General features: G+C 40.8%; 1 protein-coding gene across 1 annotated transcript in view; it reads left to right on the top strand.

The window, feature by feature from the left end:
- The window catches only part of LOC124037758 (leucine-rich repeat-containing protein 7-like), a 169206-nt gene extending 148509 nt beyond the window's left edge, over positions 1 to 20697 (top strand). Inside the window, 7 exon segments of the mRNA XM_046352775.1 lie at positions 1 to 316; positions 1937 to 2089; positions 3126 to 3245; positions 13861 to 14133; positions 14505 to 14597; positions 15840 to 15914; positions 18427 to 20697. The exon segment at positions 1 to 316 is cut by the window's left edge and continues 1470 nt beyond it. Coding sequence (XP_046208731.1) covers positions 1 to 316; positions 1937 to 2089; positions 3126 to 3245; positions 13861 to 14133; positions 14505 to 14597; positions 15840 to 15914; positions 18427 to 18534 — 1138 coding nt within the window. The 3' untranslated portion in view covers positions 18535 to 20697.

The following is a 20697-nucleotide window of genomic DNA, read 5'->3' as shown; positions in this document are numbered from 1 at the left end:
TAAGAAGCCCATCATGGGCTACCCCACTAAGAGCCTGACACAGCGGCGCCCTCTGTCGGCCAGGAGTTACAGCACGGAGACGTTCGGGGCGTCCCAGGCCAGGCCTGTGTCTGCCAGACCCACCATGGCTGCCTTGTTGGAGAAGATGCCCCCAGATTATAATCTGAGCACTTGCACTGAGAATATAAAGAGCCCTGATGAGATGAAAATGCGCACCATGCAGCTGCAGCATAAGCCTGACGATATGTCCTCTAAGATGCCAGTAGACTGGAGGCAACAGCTGCTTAGACATATAGAGGCCAAACGATTAGACCGGGTAAGTCTGACAACTTCTTTTTCACTTTGGGAATACACCGTTGCCTCCAGTTTATTACACGATTGCACACCATCTACATGTGGCCTTCTGTTGTCTTGACACACACGCCACCTGACTGCATGACCGCCAGTATTGACATGTGTTCAGTCCACTGCTTAGTTATGTTCTCCAGTTGTGGCACCAGTCTCATTTTGTGTTTCACTATATGTATAAATTACACAAACACTTTACCTCCTTTCTCTGAACTTTTATTTTATTTCTATTACTGTTAGTGTGAAATCATACTTTAACAAGACAAGTATATCTGTCTGTACTACGACTGTTTGGTTTTCCTCAAGTGGGGTCCCCTAACTGGTGGCCCGCGGGGGATTTTATTTTCCCCAAAAAGTTTTCTGAGCATCAAACAAACAAAAAAAACTTTTTTTTCTAGTGTATTATTGTTGGACATGAAAGACTGTTAAAAAACACCATCAAATCAGCTCCAAGTGATTTTAATGTTGGATATCTGTTCCAAAGTATTCCCACGCATAATAGAGAGATATACACTGAGTATACCAAACATTAGGAATACCTTCCTTATATTGAGTTGCAACACCACAGCCCAGCAGCGTTGCAGTTCTTGACATAAACTGGTGCGCTTGGCAACTACTACCATACCCAGTTCATAATCACTTAAGTCTTTTGTCTTGCCCATTTACCCTCGGAATGGCACACATACACAATCCATGTCTAATTTGTCTCCAGGCTTAAAAATCCCTCCCTCATGTCTCCTGCCCTTTCATCAAATGATTTGTAATTATGTTCCGGCCCTCTGACCATCTACTCAAGAACAAAATCGAGCTGATGATTCCTGCCCTAAAGGGTCTGTCAGAGACCAAAATGTGTACTTCTGGTCCTTCCTTCTGTAGCTCAGTTGGTAGAGCATGGCGCTTGTAACGCCAGGGTAGTGGGTTCGATCCCCGGGACCACCCATACGTAGAATGTATGCACACATGACTGTAAGTCGCTTTGGATAAAAGCGTCTGCTAAATGGCATATATTATTATTATTATATTAGCAGTGTTCTAGAATATTGGAACAATGGCTTTCATACTTTCAAATCCTCATTGAAATGGAGGATGCGTTCGTGGAGCTGCGTTGGTTGGGAATTTTGGGCAGGTGCGCATTTGGGCTGCGGACGGTAGACTCAGAGCCATGTAGCTGTGTCGCAATTGTACGCCGGACTCTCTGCATCTGTGGACTATCTGCATGGTGACACTGATTAAGCCTAGTTAACACTGATTAAACCTAGTTCTGAACTAGAAAGCACTCCAGAACTAGGCTTAATCTGGGTCCGGGAAACAGGTCCTTGATAATATAGGCAAGTACTTCAGTGCTAAACATCCCTTCAAGAAAAGTACATACGGTTGCTTTTCTGAAATACGTAGTAGTACTGTATCCATGAGTGTGTTTTAATGTGTTTGTGCTGGTAGCCTACTGTAGTAACTCTGTTCTGTTGTTGTTCTGTTTGTCAAGCTCACTTTATCTGTTGCAGCTACGCAAATGTGTCTTGGTTACAATCCCGTTAACCCAGTGGCTCACCCATTTACTCATGTCAAGTGATTGTTTCCCTCCAATCAGAGCGCTTTCCTTAAGCACAACACAGTAAACTTGGGCATGCTGTGCTCTGGAGGCTATGCTGCACCGCATGCCAGCAGAAGCATGACAATAAACTTTCACAATAACATGAATAAGCATGAAAACCAAACAACGCAGTGGCTACCTCTACCCAATGTGAGTATGAACCAGAAAACACAGAAACAGTCTCAGTGCAGATCAACCCCTTCACATTCATTTGATACAGGGAGTGTACTGCATATTTACTATTTTGTCAGGATAAAAGCTTAAAAATATCTTTCATCATAAGCATCACAATATTACCAAAAGCTGCATTTTCCTTACAATGGAGAATGTTATTACATTGAAATGCTATGCCTGTATATCTTTTTTTTTAAATATAGTCCACTTTGTATTCCAATTATTGTACATTCTAATCTTGAAGGATGAAACTTGAGCCCAGAAATGATACCAGCATTAAAAAACGAGCCTAGACCCGAGACTCATGTATCACAGTATCAGCAAAAAATGCATACAGTGAAGCCAAGTATTATACAATTTCAGCTGTGTTGGTGTGAAAGAAGCCTTAAGAATCCCTCCCATTTCAACTTCAAGCCAAGCGCTGTCTTTTATCTGTTGTCTGAAATAGCAGTGTGTTGCATGTGTGTCAGCTACGGTGTCTGCTCTATGGGTTACAGCAGTACTCCTCTGTTAGTATTACTGTGTAAGGCTATTATTGTACCCTGTGTCACTCAGTAGCCTCAGTGCAATTTGGCCTAGTTTATAGACACTGTGCACTTAAGGTCACAGACAAGCACATTGTAATGAAACAAAGAGATTTTATCAGAGTTTCTCGCTTGCTTATCTTTCCCGTAAAGGTATTTTAGTGCATGTAAGTCAACTTGTACTTTGCCTGCCAAAATCTCTCTAAACCTGTCAGGCAGTCTATTCTTATCAAATAGGTATTGCACGAGGACAAAATGACAGGAGGCAAACAAATCAACTGATATATTCATACGTATAGGACTTACTAGCTGCAATACTCCTCCGAAAGTATTATTATTATCAATGACTATAACGTTATAATCAATACAGCAAGTTGATTCACCTTTATCTCTGCAAAAACTGTAGTCATGTTGGAAGCACATACAGGTTAACCCCATAGCAGTGATGATACTCTGAACTGTGTTCCTTTACCCTGTTCTCTCTCCAGACCCCCTCTCAACAGAGCAATATGTTGGACAACGGCCAGGAGGTGGTCTCTCCCACTACTCAGTGGGCCCCCTACTCACTGGGCAGGAGAGACGTGCCCCCAGAAAACATCATGAAAAAGGTTGGTGCTTTACACTGGAAAAGGACTGGGTGGGAGGCCTGAGTATTCAAATGTCATTTGTTAGTTTGCATCTGAACTATGCTGATAACATAGTACTCCTTATCACCCAGCTTGCTGAATGAAACATTGGGCTGGTAGCTCATTCATATATTGAACACAAATATAAACGCAACATGCAATCGTTTCAAAGATTTGAAGTTTGGGGCTTCCCAAGTTTTGGGCTCCCTAGTGGCGCAGCGGTCTAAGGCACTGAATCCCGGTGCTAGAGGCATCACTACAGACACCCTGGTTCGAATCCAGGCTGTATCACAACCGGCCGTGATTGGGAGTCCCATAGGGGAGTGTTGTGTTTAACCTTTATTTAACTAGACAAGTCAGTTAAGAACACATTCTTATTTACAATGACGGCCTACACCGGCCAAACCCATATATATATGGGTGTATGGAAATGAGTCAATAATGATCTATGGGTTTCACATGACTGGGCTGGGGTGCAGCCATGGCAGACCCACCCACTGGCCAGGCCCAACCAATCAGACTGAGTTTTTCCCCACAATAGGGCTTTTTTACAGACATAAATACTCATCACCACCCCGCCTCAGACGATCACACAGGTGAAGAAGCTAGATGGTTACACAGTTATATGAGGCCGTTTGGACGTACTGACAAATTCTATAAAACGACATTGGATGCAGCTTATGGTAGATAAATGAACTTTCAATTCTCTGGCAACAGCTCTCGTGTACATTCCTGCAGTCAGCATGCCAATTGCATGCACCATCAAAACTTAAGACATCTGTGGCCTTGTGTTGTCCCCAGCACAAGGTGCACCTGTGTAATGATCATGCTGTTTCATCTGATTCTTGATATGCCGCACCTGTCAGGTGGATGGATTGTCTTGGCGAAGGAGAAATGCTCACTAACATGGATATAAACAAATCTGTGCACAAAATCTTATTAAAATAAGCTTTTTGTGCAGATGGAAAATGTCTGGGATTTTTGTTCTGTGTATATTTATGACATATCGGTACATTTAATGTCAAATCCCAATCCACCCCCACACATTTATTGTTTTTTAAACAAGGGTGACATTACAAGCACATACAGTGCCTTCAGAAAGTATTTACACCCCTTGACTTTTTCCACATTTTGTTGTTACAGCCTGCATTTAAGATTTTGTATCACTGATCTACAGACAATACCATATTATGTCAAAGTGGAATTGGGTTTTTGGAAATTTAAATAAATTTAAAAAACAAAACGCTGAAATGTCTTGAGTCAATCAGTATTCAACCTTTTGTTATGGCCTAAATAAGTTCAGGAGTAAAAATGTGCTTAACAAGTTACATAACAGACTGCATGGACTCACTCGGTGTGTAGTAATAGTGTTTAAATGAGTACCCCATTTCTGTACCCCACACATAGAATTGTCTGTATGGTCCAGTGCTTGACTTGGGCATGAGCTCACCGGAGCTGAATACCGGCCCCTCAAATGTTCTACCACTTGATCTATAAAATATTAGCTCAAAGGTATTGTGGTGCTCCTTCACCTACATATAAACTGTACTGGCAACCAACATGAGTAACGACACCTTTTCAGTCCAAGTCAATCACTGGTAAGGTCGCCTTGGTCGAGCAGTAAATTTTAAGCACAGATTTAACCACAAAGACCCGGGAGGTTTTCCAATGGTTCGCAAAGAAGGGTACCCATTTGTAGTAAGGCAAAAATAAAACCAGCTGACATTGAACATCCCTTTGAGCATGGTGAAGTTATAATTACACTTTGGATGGTGAATCAATACACCCAGTCACTGCAAAGATACAGGCGCTCTTCCTAACTCAGTTGCCGGAGAGGAAGGAAACAGCTCAGGAATGAGGCCAGTGGTGATTTAAACAGGTACAATGTTTAATAGTTGTGATAGGAGATAGCTGAGGATGGACCAACAACATTGTAGTTACTCCACAATCTTAACATAAATGACAGAGTGAATAGCCTGTACAGAATAAACAGACCTGAAAACAAAGCGATATGTTTGGGGAAAATACAAGACATCACTGAGTACCACTCCTCATATTTTGAAGCACGGTGGTTGCTCCATTATGTTTTAGGTACTGTATGCTTGTCATTGGCAAGGACTAGGGAGTTTTTTAGGATAAAAATAAATGAAATAGAGCTAAGTACAGGCTAAATCCGAGAGGAAAACTTGGTTTCAGTGTGCTTTCCAACAGACACTGGGAGATAAATTCACTTTTCCGGAGGACAATAACCTAAAACACTAGGCCAAATATACACTGGAGTTGTTTACCAAGACATCATTGAATGTTCCGGAGTTGCCTAGTTACAGTTGTTAATTACATTGGCTTGAAAATCTATGGCAACACTTGAAAATGACTGTCTAACAATGATCAACAACAAACTTGAAAGAGCAGGAAAGAATAAAGCATTTGATAATGGGCAAATATTGTACAATCCAGGTGTGCAAAGCTCTTAGAGACTTACCTAGAAAGACTCACAGCTGTAATCGCTACCAAAGGTGATTCTGGCATGTTTTAAAAAGATTCTTTAACCTTTATTTAACCAGGTAGGGCAGTTGAGAACAAGTTCTAATTTACAACTGCGACCTGGCCAAGATAAAGCAAAGCAGTGCGACAAAAACAACAACACAGAGTTACACATAAACAAATGTACAGTCAATAACACCATTGAAAATGTACAGTGTGTGCAAATGTAGAAGATTAGGGAGGTAAGGCAATAAATAGGCAATAGAGGTGAAATAATTACAAATTAGCATTAACACTGGAGTGATGTATGTGCAGATGATGATGTGCAAGTAGAGATACTGGGGAGCAAAAAGATAAATAACAATATGGGGATGATGTAGTTGGGTGTGCTATTTACAGATTGGCTGTGTACATATACAGTGACCGGTAAGCTGCTCTGACAGCTGATGCTTAAAGTTAGAGAGGGAGATATAAGTCTTCAGCCTCAGTGATTTTTGCAATTCGTTCCAGTCATTGGAAGCAGAGAACTGGAAGGAAAGGCGGCCAAAGTAAGTTTTGGCTTTGGGGATGACCGGTGAAATATACCTACTGGAGCGCGTGCTACGAGTTGGTGCTGCTATGGTGACCAGTGAGCTGAGATAAGGTGGGGCTTTACGTAGCAGAGACTTGTAGATAACCTGTAGCCAGTGGGTTTGGCGACGAGTATGACGCGAGGGCCAACCAACGAGAGCGTACAGGTCGCAATGGTGGGTAGTGTATGGGGCTTTGGTGACAAAACGGATGGCACTGTGATAGACTGCATCCAGTTTGTTGAGTCGAGTGTTTGAGGCTATTTTATAGATGACATCACCGAAGTCGAGGATCGGTAGGCTGGTCAGTTTTACGAGGGTATGTTTGGCAGCATGAGTGAAGGATGCTTTGTTACGATATAGGAAGACGATTCTAGATTTAATTTTGGATTGGAGATGCTTAAAACCTGTTGAGGCTAGGGGGCAGTATTTTCACTTTTGGATGAAACGGCCTCCTACTCTTTCCCAGATGGGAATGTATGCATATTATTATTACTGGTGGATAGAAAACACTCTGAAGTTTCAGAGTTTGAATTATGTCTGTGAGTATAACATAACTGATATGGCAGACAAAAACCTGAGAAGAAATCCAAACAGGAAGTGAGAACTCAATTTAGAAAACAGTGCCATTGGATGTCAAACTTAGATATGGATGAGATGACTTCCTAGGGCTTCCACAAGATGTCACAGTCTTTAGATTCTGGTTGTATGATTCTACTATAAAGGTGGGCCTCATAATACCTCTTTGAGTGAGTGGTCTGGCAGAAAGCCTTGGGCTCATTACGCGCGGTCACAAGAGTGTTCTTGCGTTCCCATGCTATTCTTCAGACAATGACATTCTCAGGTTGGAACCTTATTACTGATTAATGTTTAAAACATCCTAAATATGGATTGCATACATCATTTGACTTGTTTCTACGACCTGTAACGGGAATTTTTGAGTTTTTGTTTGGAGGAATTGCTCATGCTTTTTGAGGATTGAATGCTGGACTGAACAAGCTAACAACAAGTGGCTAAATTATGGTATTTTTTGAACTTTATGGAACAAATCAGTCATTTGATGTCGAACTGGGATTCCTGGAACTGCCTTCTGATGAAGCTATTCAAAGGTAAGTGAATATTTATAGTGTTTTTTGTAGCTTCTGTTGACGCCAAAATGGCGGCTATTTCTTTGGGTTCTGTGGAGGATGCCGGGCAGTTGACCGGGGTAGGGGTAGCCATGTGGAAAGCATGGCCAGCGGTAGAGAAATGCTTGTTGAAATTCTCAATTATAGTGGATTTATCGGGGGTGACAGTGTTTCCTAGCCTCAGAGCAGTGGGCAGCTGGGATGTGGTGCTCTTATTCTCCATGGACTTTACAGTGTCCCAGAACTATTTTGAGTTAGTACTACAGGATGCAAATTTCTGCTTGAAAAAGCTTGCGTTAGCTTTTCTAACTGCCTATGTATATGTGTTCCTAACTTCCCTGAAAAGTTGCATATCACGGGGGCTATTCGATACTAATGCAAAACGACACAGGATGTTTTTGTGCTGGTCAAGGGCAGACAGGTCTGGAGTGAACCAAGGACTATATCTATTCCTAGTTCTACATTTTTTGAGAGTGGCATGCTTATTTAAGATGTTGAGGAAGGCACTTTGAAAGAATAGCCAGGCATCATCTACTGACGGGATGAGGTCAATGTCATTCCAGGATACCCCGGCCAGGTTGAACAGAAAGGCCTGCTCGCAGAAGTGTTTCAGGGAGTGTTTGACAGTGATGAGGGGTGGTCGTTTGGTCGCAGACCCATTACGGGTGCGGGCAATGAGGCAGTGATCGCTGAGATCTTGATTGAAAACAGCAGAGGTGTATTAGGAGGGTGAGTTAGTTAGGATGACATCTATGAGTGTGCCCGTGTTTACTGATTTGGGGTTGTACCTGGTGGGATCATTGATCATTTGTGTGAGATTGAGGGCATCAAGCTTAGATTGTAGGATGGCCGGGGTGTTAAGCATGTCCCAGTTTAGATCACCTATTAGCACGAGCTCAGAAGATAGATGGGGGGCAATCAATTCACATATGGTATCGAGAGCACAGCTGGGGGCAGAGGGAGGTCTATAGCAAGTGGCAACAGTGAGAGACTTGTTTCTGGAAAGGTGAATTTTTAGAAGTAGAAGCTCAAATTGTTTGGGTACAGACTTAGCCTGCAGAGTTCTGTATTACTATATATTACTATATATCGTTGCAGTAGATTGCAACACTGCCCCCTTTGGCACTTCTATTTTTGCTGAAAACATTACAGTTCGTGATGGAGATTTCAGGGTTTTTGGTGGTTTTCCTAAGCCAGGATTCAGACATGGCTAAGACATCTGGGTTGGCAGAGTGTGCTAAAGCAGTGAGTAAAACAAACTTAGGGAGTAGGCTTCTAATGTTAACATGCATGAAACCAAGGCTTTTACAATTACAGAAGTCAACAAATGAGAGCACCTGGAGGGTGGGAGTAGAGGTAGGCACTGCAGGACCTAGATTAAACTCCACATCACCAGAGGAACAGAGGAGAAGTAGGATACGGGTGCGGCGAAAGTCTATACGAACTGGTCGTCTAGCACATTCGGAACAGAAAGTAAATGGAGCAGGTTTCTGGGCACGATAGCATAGATTCAAGGCATAGTGTACAGACAAAGGTAAGGTAGGATGTGAGTACATTGGAGGTGAACCTAGGCATTGAGTAATGATGAGAGATATAGTCTCTAGAAATGTTTACCAGGTGTTGTCATCGCATAGGTAGGAGGTGGAACAACATGGTTGGTTAAGGCATATTGAGCAGGGCTAGAGGCTCTACAGTGAAATAAGACAATCACTAACCAGGACAGTAATGGACGAGACACATTGATATTAGAGAGAGGCATGCATAGCCAAGTGAACATGTGGGACCAGTGAGTGGTTGGGCTGGCTGGGGACACGGCGATTCAGACAGTTAGCAGGCCGATGCTAACAGCTAGTAGACCGGGGCAAGCTAGCAGTTAGCAGGCCGGGTTAGCAAGCAAGCAGTTAGCAGGGGCTAGCAGTTACAGACCGGGCAGGCAAGCTAGAAGTTAGCAGGCCGGGGCAGGCAATCTAGCAGTTAGTAGACCGGGGAAAGCTAGCAGTTAGCAGGCCGGGATAGCAAGCAAGCAGATAGCAGGGGCTAGAAAGTTAGCCTTTGGGGGACGTTGCGATGGGGGTAAGTCTGTTTTTGACTCTTCGTGCGGTGATGTCGATAGACCAGTCATGAAATTAGTAGGGTTCCAAGTAGCTCTAGGTGTCTAGCTGGTTAGCAGAATGGGCCTTCATCGGGCATTGCGCCTGAGGGGCCTGTTGGAGTCCTCGGGCAGATGATGTCGGTATTCCAGTCGTAGGGGATCTGCGGGATTCCATGCCCCGTACCGGCTGTAGAAGGGGTCTGTATATTGTAGCCCAGGAGTATGCTTCGGTGGTAGCACGGGAGCCCTGGCGGGGCTAGCTTCAAGCTAAATGGTGCATGCTCTGGGACGGGAACGCTAGCCAGGAGTAGTCATCCGGGATTGCGGTTAGCTTGTTGTGAAGATCCAGATGAAAATGTTCAGGATCCGGGGATAAAAAATAATAAGTCCGTTATGCTCTGGTTAGAGTCACGTTGTTCGAACTGGCGAGAGCTTTCCGAACTGAATGTTAGCTGTTGACCGTTGGCAATGGTTTGCTGACTGATAGCTGGTAGTTCGCTGGCTAGCTTCAGTTGAGTGATTCCAGATCCGATGTAAATATAAATACTTTAGAAAAAAAAGCAGATCCACGCCACGTTGGGTGAGGCGGGTTGCAGGAGAATATTTAGATGTTGAGGTTTAGCAAAATATTTAAAAGATATGCGAAGAAAAGATGTAAGACAATATATACAAGGGACACGACAGGACAAAGACGTCTGACTGCTACGCCATCTTGGAAAGATGCTACGCCATCGTTGATCACTTGAATGAGATTGAGGGCATCTGGCTTAGATTGTAGGACAGCCGGGGTGTTAAGCATATCCCAGTTTAGGTCACCTAGCAGTACGAACTCTGAAGATAGATGGAGGGCAATGAATTCACATATGCTGTCCAGGTTACTGCTGGGGCTGAGGGGTAACTGTAACAAGCGGTAATGGTGAGAGACTTGTTTCTGGGAAGGTGAATTTTTAAAGGTAGAAGCTCAAATTGTTTGGGTACAGACTTAGCCTGCAGAGTTCTGTATTACTATCTAAGTCTGAAGTAGATTGCAACTCCGCCCCCTTTGGCAGTTCTATCTTGTCAGAAAATGTTGTAGTTGGGGATGGAAATTTCACGATTTTTGGTGGCCTTTCTAAGCCAGGATTCAGATACAGCTAGGACATCAGGGTTGGTGGAGAGTGCTAAAGCAGTGAATAATGTGTGGGGGTGGGACTCTAGGGCTATCTAAGGCATATAGAGCAGGGCTGGGGGCTCTGCAATCTTATTTCTGCAGTGAAATAAGACTATATTTATTGACTCAGGGGGTTGAATACTTATGGAATCAAGATATATTAGTGTTTTATTTTCCATTAATTGACAACAAGTTTGTGTAGAACCTTGTCAAAAAAATGTAAATTACATCCTTTTAAATCCCACTTTGAAAAAGTCTGTATGTGATTACATGCTGAAGGCACTTGTAAAACCATATGCGTCATGATTCCCGGTCTTGTCCCTTTTGTACTTCTTAAGGTTCCTCCACCTTTTTAAATTTATTTTTAAATGGGCTCATTTATTTACTTTTATACAACGGGTGGGTCTAATCCTGAATGCTGATTGGTTAAAACCGCATTCCAGCCAGTGTCCATTCCACAAGTCACCACCGCCTAAATCTATGACGTTAAAATTCTTATTTACTCTGTTCCATCGGACTGCGCAATCCACTGTCTCATCAGCCCAGCCAGGCAATTTATAAACTTGATCTCCACTATAAAAACATCTAGACATTATCTCACATTTCTTTTACACTAACATTTAGCTTTCAACAGCGGAGATTTGTATAAACCTTGTCTGTCTTTCCGACATTTGCAACATTGTTTCAGTTTTGAAATTCGATCTCCAGCTGTCCCATATAAATGAACGTGTCGGGATGAGACAAACAGGTAGGCTGCATTTCTCAGCCAGTCGAAATTAAATGATTTAGCTGGCATCATTTTTATTGAATTATATATACAAAGACATTTCTTTTTTTTAAAGGTATAAAAAACCGAAGTGCAGCTAGTTTGTAGTTTTTCCAGCTTCAGTTTGAAGTGATTGTGTTAGCTGTGTTGTTGGCTAGCTCCTCTGAAACAACAGTGTCCTTATGAGAGAGTACGTTTTGTATGCCAGGCAAAATCAAGAGTCATTAGCTCATTGTTATGGATGTATCCAAATAAATGTCACTAGAAAACTGCTTAAACAAATGCAAATGCAGCTACTTTGCTCATATTCTGGCTGCACTTTTGACGTGACTGTAAGTTAGTCGTAGTTGGCAAGCAAGAGATAAGAAAGTAGCCAGGTAGCATTCCATTGGAACATTGCATCCATAGATACAGAACAAAAAGACTGAAAGACCGGGTCACACCTCTAGCAACCGAACCGATAGAATGAACGACCAGCTGGCTTAGGTTGCAACCCTAGATTTATGTCGAGACTATATCTTGTAGAAGGATGAAATAGTATGAATACATTCATCAAAAGAAAGTTTTTAATGAAAATATGTCAATCATTATTTGAGTATGTTGGTCATGCAAATTCTCTAAAAAGACTTTGAAGGCGGCTTATGGTAGAGAAATTAACATGAATTAACATTAGCTCTGGTGAACATTCCTGCAGTCAGCATGCCAATTGCACGCTCCCTCAACTTGAACATACAGTATGTAGAAAGAACGAAGCCGGTGTTTGGAGGATATATTGGCACAATCCCCGTGCCAATATATCCTCCAAACCGGCTTCTCAGTCATTTTCACTTAAGTGATTGCTACAGTATGTCAATGTTTTAAATGTCAGGAGTCATTTCTAAGCTCCATGATTCATTCCAGCAGCACTCTATTCTTGTTTGGTCTCCATGGCAACGTCTGTTTGTCAGTGTCTTAGTCACTTCACTGTAGTCACATTCTAACCATCAGTGCAAGAATAATGAAAAAGTTAGACCAGGGACTTCAATCTGCCTTAACATCTATGGCCTTCATGTAGATTTCTACCTCAAATACCTCGTACCTCTTCACATTGATCTGGTACTGTGTAGCTTCATTCTTGTGTATTTTATTTTATTCCTCTTGTGGAATGCCTAAGCACCATAATTCATTCCAGCAGCGCTCCATTCTTGCTTGGTCTCCATGGCAACCTCTGTTTGTCAGTGTCTTAGTCATTTCATTGTGGTCACATTCTAACCATCAGTGCAAGAATAATGATAAGGGTAGACCACTTCCTCTGAATTATTAATGCACAGAGAAAACTGGGTTGTGTGTCCTGTTTTATTACTTACACTGAACAAAAATATAAATGCAACATGGGTAAGTGTTGGTCACATGTTTCATCAGCTGAAATAAAAGATCCCATAAGTGTTACATATTCACAAAAAACTTATTTCTCTCAAATTGTGTGCACAAATTTGTTTACATCCCTGTTGGTGAGCATTTCTCCTTTACCAAGATAATCCATCTACCTGACAGGTGTGGCATATCAAGAAGGTGATGAAACGGCATGACCATTACACAGGTGCCCCTTTTGCCGGGGACAATAAAAGGCCCTCTAAAACAACACACAGCCACAGATGTTCAAGTTTTGAGGTAGTGTGCAGTTGGCATGCTGACTGCAGGAATGTTCACCAGATCTGTTACCAGAGAATTGAATGTTAATTTCTCCACCATAAGCCGCCTCCAACTTCCTTTTAGAGAATTTGGCAGTACATCCAACCAGTCTCACAACATCAGACGTGTGGGCGAGTGGTTTTATAATGTCAACGTTGTGAACAGAGTGATCCATGGTGGCAGTGGGGTTGGTATGGTATGGTATGGGCAGGCGTAAGCTATGGACAACAAACACAATTGCATTTTATTGATGGCAATTGACTGATTTCCTCATATGAACTGTAAAATAAAGTAAAATCTTTGAAATTGTTGCATGTTGCGTTTATATTTTTTGTTCATTATATATCATGTAGACGACACTGAAGTGGCCTAGTTACAGTTTTTAAATCGGTTTGAAATCATGTACATATCTACCTCAAATACCTCGTAACTCTGCATATTGATCTGCTATTCCCTGTATATGGCTCCTTTCTTGTGTATTTTATTTTATTCCTCTTGTGTTACTATTTTATTTGAATTATTTCTTTTAAACTGCACTATTGGGAAGGGCCCGTAAGCAAGCATTTCACGGTAAAATCTACACCAGTTGTATTCAGGGCATGTGACAAATGAAATTTTATTTGACGACAGGATTTGAAGGAACGTTTCTATGTGGTAATTCAGGTTTGAAGAAGCATGCTGCACCTCATCTGTATGTTATCTGCCATTTTGTAAGACGTGACGTTTGCATCTTTGCAGATTCCTGATTCTTTGCCTAATGGGTTGAATTACCCACAGGCAGGCGGCCACCACCACCACCCCCACCAATCACAGACCATGATCGTGACATCCACATCGGCCACACCCCCACACCGCTCTTTGCGGGACCAGCAGTATGAGGGTGCCATCAACAAGATCTCCATCCAACAGTACCAGTCTCCCCTGCCCATGGCCACCACCACCCGTCCCCAGAGTGCACGCTGCCTCATCCAGACCAAAGGCCAGAAGAGCATGGACGACTTCCAGGAGCAGGTTGGCCATTACTCTTTCTCTCTCTTTCTCTCTCTCTCTGTCTCTCTATCTGTCTCTTTGAGTGTCTCGGCGTTTCTCTCTCTCTCTCTCTGTCTCTCTATATGTCTCTTTGATTGTCTCAGTGTTTCTCTCTTTCTTTCTCTGTTTTTGTCTGTCTGTGTTTCTCTCGCTCACCCCCTCCATTTCAATCATCTTTTCACTCTCTTTCTCCCGCTCTCTCCCTTTCTCTCAATCTGTCACCAACAGATCTCTGAGAGGCCTATATTATGGCTAGCGGTATATAGAGAGGAGAGATGTTGCACCATGTAATTGCACAGTTATACAATACCAAATGTCTATTTTTGGCATGTTGTTTTTGTGTCTTTTGGCAGTTCTGTGTGCGGATAGAGAAGAATCCAGGTTTAGGGTTCAGCATCTCAGGGGGAATCAGTGGCCAAGGGAACCCTTTCAAGCCTTCTGACATGGTAAGATTAAAGCAACTAAATGTTCTCTGTGTGCATCTGATTCTGTGCAGTCTGTGCCATAGGAACATGTTCCATTTTTCTCTTATTCCTTAAGTTGTTTCAATAACCACTGCACATCACTGTATGTTTCACTTCAGAGTTTCCATGGTAACAGGTGCTGCTGCATTGCTGTATGGGGTGCTGCAGTTGACTTGGTTAACTTTGAACCGTTTTATTATACGCCAATGATGAGCAAGAATCAAGAAAAGGCAACACTTTTGCGGCAATGATTTGTAATGTAGTCAGTCGTAAGGTTGGCGAATGTCAAATAGTTCAATAATGTCTTGTCGCCATGTAACAGCAAAGAAAAGAGCCAGTGAGAAAAATGTTTATAGATTTCCATTTAGAATTTTCCAAAATCAGTTATGTTGTTGCCACTGGCAACATTTTCTCTTATTATTCATTTTAAAATATCAAAGCCTAGTTTGTTCTCATTGACATTAGATTTGTATGGGGAAGGTCTTGTAAGCCATAGGAATTGAACTCAGATTCAATGTTGTAAAAATGGTTATAGCCATTGAATGTGTTGTATATTTTGTGTGCATATCATCTCCCATCTTAACACCCCACTGAAAGGTGGTGCATGCTGATTGCTGAGGATATCTTCTGAGGGCCTGCTCTCCCGTGATGCCTCAAGGAGTCCCTGCTGTAATAATACCTGAGTCATTAGATGATAGTAACGTAATTCGGGTTCAAGTGAGGTTTAACTGTGTTGATTGAGGCTCTTCATATAGTATTATATAGTTTAAACGCATGCAAAGATTGGTATACTTATAATCTCTGCCTTGACTAGACATTTTTTGGAAACATGCAATGGAAAAAACATCCCCCCCCCCAGTGTCCATATTTTTGGAAATATCGTTTTTTTTTAAGTAACTCTTTTAGTACTGTTAAAATGTTTTCATTAAAGGTAGATGTAAATGCCATGTAAGTACACCTAGTTCTTGAATTTAACCAACAGCACACATAGACTTCCATTTTTTTTTTTTATTGTGAAAAATCCTTATGATAGTTGTCTGCTTTTTACAGACTAGTTAAACCTATCAAGTTAATGTTTGCAACAGCATGTCAATCAAAATCACGCACAGATCTTGAGTTCGAGGAAAATACAAACAAAAGCAACAAACAACCAGTTTGAAAGGCACAGATTCTAAACCATCTTCACCATGTGGTTCCTAATCTCATATCACTTTTGACTTATAGGGTATCTTTGTTACTAGGGTACAGCCTGATGGACCGGCCTCCAACCTGCTACAGCCTGGGGACAAAATACTGAAGGTAACCGTGTTCTTCATCAGCGCATCGATCATCGTTGTCCTCTGAGTCTGTGAGCGCATCCTCCCCCCTCCACATTGCCTGTAGAGGCTTTGCATGTGGCATTTTGTGCTGGATGTACGTGTGTCTACCAAGTGAGCATGGTCCTCTGTTTTGACCTCTGTCAAACCTCCAACATGTTTTACTTGTCCCTAAGTCAGACAAAAGGAAGAGTGGTTATTGTTTCCTAATAAAGGCCAATGGAAACAGATTTAATCTAAGTGGATCACATACAAGTAACTTTACTGATATGATAAGATTCCTAATGTGATGTTTTAGATGCCTGAAAACTAAGTAGTAACCAGCAATGTAATGTGCTGGATGAATTGGTTTGTTTCTGAAATACTAGTGAAGGTCAAAGTACAACCTGGCCCGTATCTACAAAGCGTCTAAGAGGAGAAAATTGGTTGTGCTGAGAATAGAGACATTTTACTCCTACTCATATGAGTAAAAATAAAAGCTATGCATGAAGCCTCTTTCATAAGAGTCCCACCTAGTCGCCAGATATTTAGGAGACCTCATGAGCTGTCCTAACAAGTGAAGACTAACCAGCAGATGTCTTGATAATAGAAAAGTGTAGCACGGCAGCGAGTCAGTAGTTACTAGCTCTGACTTTGCTAATGGCTACTTTATTGAGGAAAAATGTACTCACTATGACTGTGATATGTGGTTGTCCCACCTAGCTATCTTCAGATGGATGCACTATGTCGCTCTGGATAAGAGCTGCTAAATGACAAAAATGCTAAGTGTTCCTGCGCCACATGTAAATGCTTTGGAGTGGTTAAAAGAAGAAATATCAAAACATATCTGATCAATCCATTAGTAATCTAGACCTAGACTACATGCAACAGTTCCCCTTGTGCTTTTCACAATGATTTCACACAAGGGCAATTTCCCATGATATTCAAACACTTACAGTATTAACCACTAGACTAATAAATAAACTTTTTTTTTCTTTCAATTATTTAATTAACCTACATAATGTTATTTCAAGTTATCCCTTTGGAGCACAATATCACATTGGTAAAAAGATTCCTAAATTGACCATGCCTATCGTTTGGGCAATTGAAGGCAACTAGGGCCTATGTTAGCTTTGATTGTGTTTGATGAAAATTATACAACCTGACTTGATGCCTACTGTGCCAAAGCGATATAGAGTTGTTTAACGGGAGTGACGAGTGTGATATAACGGTAATATTATAGAAATTAAACTTTTACCATATAATTGGTTAAAAAAAGGTTATGCAGGCCAACATATTAGGCAATAATTAAGAATAGGCAAAGTTATCGTGTCAGGTGAAAATGATTTCAAACGTTTTACCATTTCAACATTTCGTGTAGCCTACAGTCACATTCAACATTATCAGAAGTGTAATATAGTTCAAAGCTGGCGATGCTTCATCGCGATTGGTTATTCCCAATCAAACAATATCAATGTGCGTCATCACTATATTTCCTTTGCGGCACCTCAAACTCTCATGATTACCAGGTGAGTGAAACTTGTAAATTGATTAAATTACTCCTGGGTTTGTCGGAGCAGCGTCTTAACATCATCTTAACCTACTCTGAGCTGGGTTTTTTGTTGTCTTAAACAATTTTTTTATAAGATACCTAGCATATTTTCTGAGATGCTTTGTGGATACGACACCTTATCTGACCTTGAAAGCCCTGCAGCCATTTTTGCTCAACTATTTTCTATACCTTTCAAAGATTGTATTGGGTCTTCTCTTCTACTTCAGTATCATCAGATCCCTGAGTCTCTTTTTCTAAATATTTCAGGAGTCAACCTTTTAGGAAGAGCATCAGAGCTCTGCCACCCCATGCGATAAGACACGAATTACACACTATGATGTGGTGTTGTATTTAGCTTAGGTAGAGGGCTGTTATTTTAAAGGGAACTCACCATCACACATACAGTAAATAGGATCGACACTGTCAAAGTAAGTGTTTACCATAGTGCAGAGAGGGAACTGTACCCTTTGTAGATTGTCAGATTCCTGGTCCATGTGAAGCTACTGTCGAGGCTAGTCAAACACCTGACAGGGAAGCCTACATGAACAAGCCAGGCTCTCTGTGCCAATACAATTGAATGGGATTGGAATAGTCCCTACAGTTATTGGCATGTCTCTTGTATCTCTGTGGCTTTAAATGTGTGCTAGTAGAAGCCCTCGCCCCTCGCCCACCCGTAGCCTGCAGTAGCAGAAACCTCTCTTCTCTCTCCACAGATGCAAGTGTTAGCCGAAGGACATTCCTCTAAAGATCCACTTCTCTCCTCCTTCTCTCCTTTACAGCATGACCTCCTCCTCTTCCTGTGTGCATCTCTCTGCTTTGTCTCTCCTCTTTTCCTTGACAGTGTTGTTTGTTTATCTCCTCTGAGCTAGGGCTGTTCCCAGTCGTCTCCGTGCCGCCCTGCCCCGCCCTGCCACTTCTCACTCACGTCACTCTGTTCACCCTCTGCTTCATTTTTGCATTGCAGGCCAATGGACATAGTTTTTTACACATGGAACATGAAACTGCTGTGTCTCTTCTGAAGAATTTCCAGAAAACTGTGGACTTAGTAATCTTGAGGGAGAGCACAATTTAAATATTTTTTTATAACACCATTGCTTCTCTCCCAACGGGTTGTGGAAATGTATACAACCAGTTTTTATCTAGGAACAGTGACATTTGCCGATTGCTGGACCAATGGCAAATACTAGTGCCAAATGTACTATAGGATACATATCTTATAACCTATCTATGAATTTTATGTAAACAGGAATTGTATCTCTTGAGTTGATGTGAAGGAAAGTCATTTTTGTTGGAGGTTGGAGCAATTTTCTTAGTTTTTATTTGGAGATTTTTTGCGTATTTATATTTCCTTTTATTTTGTACCTTTTTCATTGTAGCTTCTCATTTTACTCTCAGAGCATGAAAACACACTAGCTCTTTAGGAATTCTAATCACCATGAACACTGCCTCAACTTTGTATATGCTGTGGGTAAATATTTTCATTTACAATAAAGACATGAACAGTAGCGAGAGGATTGGGACAGAAATAAAATGTTTACAATGTTCTTAAATGGTTTAAAAGAAATGTTTTTAAAAATCCTACCTTAATACAGGGCCAATTTATCAAGTTTTTTTTATTTGAATTATTTTATTATTATAGGTTTTCCCACCAGTTTATTTCATTAACGTATTAACACTATATTGATTGTTATACCCAACCAGTCACTACATTATATAAGGTTGATTTTTGGTAGTTGCTCAATAATGTATATGTTTGCACAAATTAGCTACATTTTAAAAGTAGAAGCAATATTCAATCCCACATCTGAAAGGGTTTATTTTAGATTACAAGACTACCCTCGAGGGCCATCTGCTGGCTACATTGTGTTTGCATGTGCTGCAATTGCACCAAGGAGTATGCAATGTCACATACCCCCATATTCAACTCCTAAAGAATTTCCATACAGAAAAGTTGTAACATTGTTTCTCATCTGTTTGTGTTAAAAACAAAATAGTTTGTTCGCGATGATTTGAAGTAATTTTGCTGTGCTTTTCAGCACCACACTCTGTAGAACACAAATTACTTTCGATGTCTTCATTTTAAGCTCAGTTTATTATGAGAATGCACTATTGGAAAAGTATTCATGTGAGAATTATGTATATATATTTTTTAACAATGCTGCTGACCAGAATAGGCATTTCACTCTGTTCCATTTCTGGATGGATGTTCATTTTAAGTTCTGACATTACAGCATGTTTTCATGGTTATAATGGTCTTTGGATATGGTTTTTTGGATACATTATCTCTGTTTTCAAATTTTGGGATCTCTCTCATAAAGAAGTTTCTCTCATTGCAAACCGGTGAGGTTTACAAAGAGACGTTATTATATTGTGACATTTGGTGCCATTTTATTACAATCAAAAACATATACCTTTATGAGCCCTAACAATGTTTCATTACTATTTTTGTCAAATGTAGCATCAATTGTGACATTCTTGAGCAAAACCAAGCACCTATAACCCTATGGAGGGACCCTGGTTGAATTTGTGCCAAGCTAAGCTGGTACGTTGTACTTCAATATCCAGTAAATTACTAGTTAAAATATTCAAGATATTGTGAGAAAGTTTGGTAATATAATTATTTTTACGAAATGTTTTCAGGTTATTATTCAGAATATATTGATATACCTTAGCTTTGCTCAAATTGCGAGATTTTATAAGGACAATGAAAAAGTATAGGTGAAGTACTTATGACTTGGAGAATAAAAGCTGTGCTATCAAATGTATAAAACCATATTTCTACAGTAATTGTGAATTTGTGTTATACAAATATATTATATATATATATGAATATAAAATAGTAATTTTTGTATATGTTTAAAATACAATTAAATATAAAGTGAATATATGGTACTATTCTGTCTAATTGCGGTGTTGATGTAAATAATGGTGACTGAAAACAAATTGAGATAATTTATTCATATAGATTGTGAATGTACTCCAAGCTTTTGCAGTATGAAGACTAACTGGACTTGAATGCTGCTTCATTTTTTGTGCAAAAAGTAAATTTAGCTATTGAAAGACAATAATTCTGTTTAGTTGGACAAATTTAGTGACAGTTTATTGTACTATTTATTTGCACATGCAAGTTTAATCCTTCCATTCTTTTTATGTATTAACACAAAGATTGGTGAAGTGTGTGTGTGTGTGTGTGTAATATATATACACTGCTCAAAAAAATAAAGGGAACACTAAA

The sequence above is a fragment of the Oncorhynchus gorbuscha genome, linkage group LG06, assembly GCF_021184085.1.
Source record: "Oncorhynchus gorbuscha isolate QuinsamMale2020 ecotype Even-year linkage group LG06, OgorEven_v1.0, whole genome shotgun sequence".
Lineage (NCBI taxonomy): Eukaryota > Metazoa > Chordata > Actinopteri > Salmoniformes > Salmonidae > Oncorhynchus > Oncorhynchus gorbuscha.
Note: the sequence above shows the minus strand (reverse complement) of the source record. Positions and strands in the feature narration are given on the sequence as shown.